This window comes from Pistacia vera, unplaced genomic scaffold, assembly GCF_008641045.1.
Source record: "Pistacia vera cultivar Batoury unplaced genomic scaffold, PisVer_v2 Contig472, whole genome shotgun sequence".
NCBI classification, from domain to species: Eukaryota; Viridiplantae; Streptophyta; class Magnoliopsida; order Sapindales; family Anacardiaceae; genus Pistacia; species Pistacia vera.
This window is the reverse complement of record NW_022196304.1, coordinates 322,110-329,715: the sequence shown is the minus strand read 5'-3', so window position 1 is coordinate 329,715 and position 7,606 is coordinate 322,110. Positions and strand designations below refer to the sequence as shown.

At 32.8% G+C, this 7,606-nt stretch overlaps 1 protein-coding gene across 1 annotated transcript; it reads left to right on the top strand.

The window, feature by feature from the left end:
* Positions 1-587: 587 nt before the first annotated feature.
* On the top strand, positions 588-6,998 carry LOC116146128 (histone-lysine N-methyltransferase, H3 lysine-9 specific SUVH4-like; the record flags this gene model as incomplete). Its single annotated transcript, XM_031431537.1, has 9 exons — positions 588-686; positions 1,883-1,981; positions 2,316-2,365; positions 2,453-2,541; positions 3,312-3,471; positions 5,008-5,113; positions 5,217-5,405; positions 6,031-6,267; positions 6,529-6,998. Coding segments are annotated over 9 exons (1,143 nt in total), but the record flags the coding sequence as incomplete, so codon positions are not given.
* Between the last annotated feature and the right edge of the window lie 608 nt (positions 6,999-7,606).

Sequence of the window (7,606 nt, the reverse complement as noted above, 5' to 3'; positions counted from 1 at the left end):
TAATTAATTAAGATGGATAAAGAAGAAAGAGGTGTCCTCAATGTCTTTTGACATAGAAGCCCAAAGAGATGCCAAAAACTTGATCTTGTCATATGGAGCACCGGTTTCTTCTTCCCCACTTTTAATTCTTTCACCCCAAATCACTCACAAAAGAGCCGAACTTTGTATCTTGAACAGTGTGTATTTCATTTTTCAATACTATCCCTTGTTATTGCTTTTAAATTGGAAAAAAAAACTTTTTTTTCAAAGAAAAAACAATAGGACTTTGATTATTTTTTCTTTAGAATAATGCTAGTAGATGTGAAACTATTTTCTCTAATAAGAAAAATGTATGATTATTTTCCATCTTCCATTTTGAGTGCCGTAACTTAAACAGTGTTGTAGTCAATATTTTTAAAAATCTTCCCAAACAGCCTGTTTTTTATAATAGAGGAAGCCAACCATGTCTTGGCATTGCGCCATTATGATTAATATATGGATTTCGCATAATTTTTTTTATTATGCATCTCATTTCTTTTGTTGCACTGATGCGAGGTTTTGGGTATGGCCTCTGGACTAACTTGAATTTTACTTACATTTAATTGCAGAACTGTGTGGAGCAAAATGTGCCTGTCAGAGTAATTCGTGGTCTGAAATCTTCTACTAGTTATACTGGAAAAGTTTACACATATGATGGTTTGTACAAGGTATTTTTTTAATAGAAACTTGTTTGCCTTTAATTTATTTGTTTATCCAACAACACATCTTGTTTTATGGAATTATATGTTGAAATTGAATCAATAATATCTTTTAGATACTATGAAAGGTGTAAACCATGCTGGTAATCAAATTACATTCTCTTTGCTTTCTTAATGGGGATGTGATTCTGTTTTGAATTCAGAGATTCATTCTATCAACCGTGTAGTAGTATTGAGTTTTTTTGATACAGATTGGTTTTTTGCTTCCATTTAGGCTTCAGTTGTGAAGGAGTTTCAATCCTGTGCCTTTATATAGTGAGTAATACTATACATACATCATTTCCATACAACATTATGTGGTAAGATATGATTAACTAATTTAAAGTTAAAATTAAACTTTCACCCAATCATATCTTGCCACATAATGTTGTATGGGAAATGTTGTATGAAAATAATGTATGTGTAGTATTATTCTTATATAGTTTACTATAGTCCTTACATGATTTTTTTTTTTTAATTCTTTTTGGACACTTGGTCTAGAGTTGTATCTCCTCATCTTTTTACTTTTATACAGTGTTCTTAGTTTCTGAACCAAAAAGAGAAATGTGATAGCTGAAGTATATCTTTGCTCTGTTGAAATCTTTGCAATCCCGTTTTGCATGTTAAAGACGTTAAAGAGGGAATCAAGATGAACAAAGTTGAAATTGTGTGGTTCTGGTTAGATTAGAGTCGTTTGGATTTGCATGTTTGTCATGCTAAACTGTCACTAGGCACAATGAGCAACTCAGCAGATATTTTGGTCAATTCTCTTGAATTGAAATTAACACTACTGATGTGATTTTTGCTAATTTTGATGTTATATTTGGAACACTGTGCTGAATTCTATGTTTTTACTTTTATACTTAGTAATATGAGTGATTATAGACAAACATGTTTTAGTCTCTTTCTCAAAGTTTTTGCCTAATTGTAGCCAAGACCTTTTGGTTTGGAAATAGGCTGAGAGAGGCCTTTGATACAATTTTATCTTACGTTTGGAAAGATGTTTTATGATTTTAAGGGAGGTTTTATGACAGTTGTCAAAATATCAAGGGAGGCTTAGAGTATATAGAAAAGTTTGATTGTATTTTAGCCAAAACTCAAAGGTAAGCATTGAATTTCTTTCAACAATATAATTTGATTTATTAATTTTGTTTCCTGTGTTGCAGGTTGTTCAATATTGGGCAGAAAAAGGCATTTCTGGCTTTACCGTCTTCAAGTATCGCCTAAGGCGGCTTGAAGGACAACCTATACTGACAACTAACCAGGTGCATTCCTTGTCTGTTAATTTTGTTGTAGCAATTTTCTTATTTTTTGAGTTTGTCTTTTCACTGTATGCCTTATTTTTTTCTTTCACTGAGAGCTTTTGCCAATAGGTTTGTTTTGTTGTCTTCAAGTATCGCCTAGGGGTGTTGCTGTATCACCTTGTTGGATTTCATGATAATTTTGTTTTTCATAGGAAGAATTTTTTGGTATTTACTGTAGGTACTTTGGTTTTTTGATATGAAATAGCTCTCAGTACTTTCTTATAATGATTTGTCTTCTATAACAAAGTAATGAATAAATTTATATAACCCTAAATATGTTTGCTCATTATGACAGGTTCATTTTACCCACGGACGTGTTCCCCAATCTATGTCAGAAATACGAGGGTATTAAAAGAATCAATGTTCATTTAAAATAGAATATCAACTTTTAATTTTTTATTGTGATTAAACTCTATTCTTTTGTTGGCAAAGGTTGGTCTGCGAGGACATTACAGGGGGCCAAGAGAATTTTCCCATTCCAGCTACGAATTTGGTTGATGATCCTCCTGTTGCGCCAACAGGCAAGGCAAACTATTGAAATTTAATATCAAAGTGTTGATTACTTATATAAAAGAAAATGCACATAGTTGAAAGAAATAGTTGGTATGTTCGGTTGCCTCTCTAACTTCTCTCATTTTTCACAGAACAATTAAATGTTTTCATATTAAGCATAGTGATTTAATCACACAAGTATCTTTGATGAAAATCACAAAGAATAAAAAATTGGGAGAGAATTTAGGTGTGTTAAATATGCTAGTGGATGCATGACTTATTTATTTCCAATTAATGTATTTCAAAGTTATTTTTAAGTGATAATCCTTGGACTAAGCCCTTGGTGCACCATAGCACCCCCTTGGTCTCTTTTTTTAATCAAAATGGAAATATTTCATAGAATGAATACAACCCTTTATCTACTTAACCATCTCTTTCCAAAACCTTTTGCTTTTAGAACAAGTTAAAAAAAAGTCCAATCTAAAGCATCATATGTTTTCCAGAAATTGATTATATTGTCATCAATTGTTTTTCTTCCCGCACTTCTCTACAACCTTATTTGCCATTAACACAACAGAAAAAATATGCGTATCTTTTATAAAAGCAGATTGAATTGCCAAATTGTCTTTTTTAAAGCTTCTCTTAGTTGAAGAGTAAGCACTTATTAGCATTAGCCACAATTTTTCATTGACCAGAGCCAAATTTATCTTAAGCTAATCAAATTCAATGCCATGCTTGATTTATATTGAAATTGTGGTACTTTAGTGTTCCTTTTTGGTGATGAAGTGAAGAATTTCAGGTTTTACTTATTGCAAGACTTTACAAGTTGCAAAAAATGTAAAGCTCCCTGCTAGTGTCATCGGATGCAATTGCAAAGGAAGTTGTGAGAATTCCAGGATTTGTTCTTGCGCAAAGCTTAATGGTTCTGACTTTCCATATGTGCGCCGTGATGGTGGCAGGTAAAATTTAATGTGGTGAAGTATTATTTTTCTGACTTATGGCTTGAATTAAAATTAATTATACCATAATGATTTTGAAGATATTGATCATCTTCCATGAAGTATTGTGAATGGACTATTTTTTTGCTAAAAAATCAACATTTACATGATAAAGCTTCAAAATATTCTATACACCTGTTTACTTATTACAACCCTATTGTTTCTTCTCATATTCTAGCCTAGAAAATCGAGAGTGAAAAAAATCTAAGATGTTGTTTTCAAAGAGTCTCTTTTGCCAAGCTAAGATCTTCTATTACTGGTATTGCTTCCCTGGATGTTTATGTCCACAATTTGATTATATTTCAAATATTCAACAAATCAGCAACTTTCACACTTAGAGCGCCATGTAGTTGCTTAGAGAACTGTATGTTTGAACTTTGGATCTGTCAACGATAACAAGCAAGAAGCTTTAAGAAATTTAAATTAATGAGATTCATTGTCGGGGAACAAAATATGCACAAATCCTTGTAACATCAATGGGCAATTTGCAATTTGATCTCCATTTATCTGAAGATACAGTAAAACCTCTGTATAGTGATACTCTAATGGAATAATCTTGATGTTGTCATAAAAAATTATGGTTCCAACTTGGGTCAGCTATAAATAAAAATAAACTCCATATTATAATAAATTATAATTTTTTTGGGTTTCGTCTTAAGGAATTTGTTTATACATAGCAATAATTATTTGTATATTGTAAAAAATATATGCTATGTTATATTAAAGATTTAAGATGAAATAAAATAATTATTTAAAATTGTTTTAGACAATGGTTTATACTTTAGAGTTGTTATCACATCTTTGAATTTGCGGGTGCATAATAATTCGTTAGCATAGACATCTTGACACGAAACTTTTTGCATTTATAGAATTTACATTGAGAGAAAAACATTAAAGGGAATGCAAAATTTGAGGCTCTTAAGATGACTTTGCATATTCCCAATACTATATAGATACATGTACTAGTTTTTTGAAACTATGTTTATCTTCTTTATCAATGTCTATACTTTAGATTTTTGACATGCTCTATTAATTAATTATTAATATAGCGCATATTTTACCTTTATATTACTTGCAGTAAGGATAATTAAGACAAAACAATAATTTTTGTAATTACACCTTTATTAAATTATAATGTTTTTGTAGTAATAAAATTAGTTTGATCTCATCATTATGACTATAGAGAGGTTTTACTGTATATGGATTTATGTGGTGGATTTAGTTGGCTTAAGGGAGAAAGGAATGAAGGTTGGATGGCTAGATCAAGAGAGAGAAACAGAGGATTTTTCTTTTAATCTCGTTGTAGATACAAAATTATAGTTACTTTCCAGTGTTCAGACTAATAGATTGATCTGAATTTTGTGGAAGTTGATTGATAAATTTAGAACAGCAGGGGTTTGATTGATTTTGGTTAAAAATTTAGGGCCCTCAAGGAAACTTAGCCTTTTAGTTTTTGATCTTCTGATCTGGTGCTATTTTTATTGTTCTACCCTCCAGATTGATTGAAGCAAAGGATGTTGTGTTTGAATGTGGTCCAAATTGTGGGTGTGGGCTTGATTGCATCAACCGGACATCTCAGAAGGGGCTGATGTATCGGCTCGAGGTTTGTCACAATAACTAATAGCCAACAGTTACATCTCTCGCATTCTGTAAAAGATTTTCCATTATTAAATGTTGCAAATACAATACCCCTTTGCTGATAACAGGTTTTTCGTACCCCAAAGAAAGGATGGGCTGTTAGATCCTGGGACTTTATACCTGCTGGGGCGCCGATTTGTGAGTACACAGGAGTACTCATGAGGACAGAAGATGTGGATAATGACTCTGAGAGTGATAATAATTATATTTTTGACATTGATTGTTTGCAAACAATAAGGGGGCTTGGTGGAAGGGAGGTACTGTTTAGCATCTTGACTTAATATTTTATATGTTGCTATTCTTTATCCTATCAATTTTCCGTCCACTGGCTGAGTAACTATTCCTGTTGGTCTTTAAGTCGAGGCCGTTAATGCTGGCAAGGTTTGGGCTAGTCATTGCATTTCATAATCCATGGCTACAAATTGTAGCAAATTCTGTCTACAACTCATTGCTTGATTTCTGGAAACCATGTCAGTCTAAATTGGCTTATCTACTTATCTACCTGTAATGTAACACTTTGTGCTTTTTATGTTTGACATGTAGTTCATAGGAGATTGCGGTAAATTCATCACTGTACTATAGACATATTAAAGAAGAAATTGAGGTGAATACATTAGCGTACTGGAGATCTATGAAGAGATAATATTATCTGTAAAGGGAAGCAATTCTATACAAGACAGTGACAGAAAAATGTCAAGGATAATCTACCCTTATCTGTGTCAAAATAAGCTAACTGTACAAAGTTATCTCAAAACTAAAGCCCAAAACCCCTTCACAGATATGTGATGTACTCAATTACAATTTTATTTTGATAGGGTTTTGCTGTTTTTTTCTTTTTTCTTTTCATGCTACATTTGAATTTACATTGATATTTTTTTTTAGAGGCGACTAGGAGATGTATCCATACCAACAGTGCATAATTCGGATAGACCTGATGATCAGAGATCTGAAAGTGTTCCAGAGTTCTGTATTGATGCAGGTTCCATGGGAAACATTGCCAGGTTTATTAATCACAGTTGTGAACCTAATCTCTTTGTCCAGTGTATTTTGAGCTCGCATCATGATGTTAAACTTGCTCGGATAGTGCTATTTGCAGCAGATAACATACCTCCTTTGCAGGTTAGTTACTGTTCCCCATTCTTTCTCATTCTTGTTATTACTAATCTATTCTCTCTTGAAAATAATACTCAAAATGTTTATTGTCTAAAATTGGAGCTAAGAAGATATACTGAATGGTTTTTGCCCCCCTTATATTGCGTTAGGCTTGACTTTTCTCATAATGAGCTTGAACTTTTTAATTTAGACTTTGTATAGGCTGAAGTACATGGACTATCAAGGGAATTGAATTTGTGACTTGCTACTGTTGTTGGGTACTTGTAGGAGCTTTCCTATGATTATGCTTATACACTAGATAGTGTGTGTGGTCCTGATGGGAAGGTGAAGAAGATGCTATGCTACTGTGGCGCAGCTGACTGTAGGAGTCGGTTATTCTAGGTTTACCTGTCTGTCCTGCTTCCTTTAGCTGACAAAGTTACCTTATTGTGTATCAACGAGGTAATCACTTGGTTTTCTGGTGGTGGTCTTTTTTCTTTTTCTTTTTTGTTTTTGGGGGGAATAATTCAACAATTATGTCCTTGAAAATTTTGATGCGACCATTGTAGGCTCGATAGTGTTGCAGTATAGTGTTTTTTTCTGGTTGACATTATTCACTGATATTTGTTATAGCTCAAGAGAAATGAGAGAAGAATAATGTAAAAATTGTAAGCATTATTGAAAATCTGTATCAGATGTGAATCGTCATTGACAAATTGCGACAGATAAAGTTTATGATGTTTGAGTGGAAGTATGTATATCTTTCTTTAGGAAACTGAAAAGTTTTAATTATAAAATTTTTCAATGGTTCATTTCTTTAAAATTCTTTTGAAGTTTAGAATCGTTGGTGAAAGATACTTCCATTTTTGAAACTTACGTTTTTTTAATGTTAATCGGAAGCTCTACTTTATTTAACTAAATGATAAAATTATATTAAGTAGACCCATACATAACATTAAGTTGGTAATGATTGATACGATCTAGAATACAAATTGATTTGTCTTCCATAGGATTTGATTTAAGAAATAAATATAAGGGCATTTAAAATGGCTTCCTGTTAGGGCTAAAAAATTGTCTTTAGCCCAAGTAGGACAATACATTTGACAAAGAGGAAAGCCTAGGCCCAGTCTCGGTATGAAGTACATTCGGTTCATACCATTTGGACCTAGGCCTCTTGATCCTAACACACCACTTGGGCCTATGGTTCAATTTGGAGCTCACAGTCACTTACAGATCACACTCCTACTTGAATTTTGATAGGGCAGTCTACTATTATCATAACTCCTCTAAGATTTGTATCTGAATCATACTCGGGCTCTCTTTCATGTCGGGATAAGGGGGTCAAAGGATACATCCCTGATAGGGA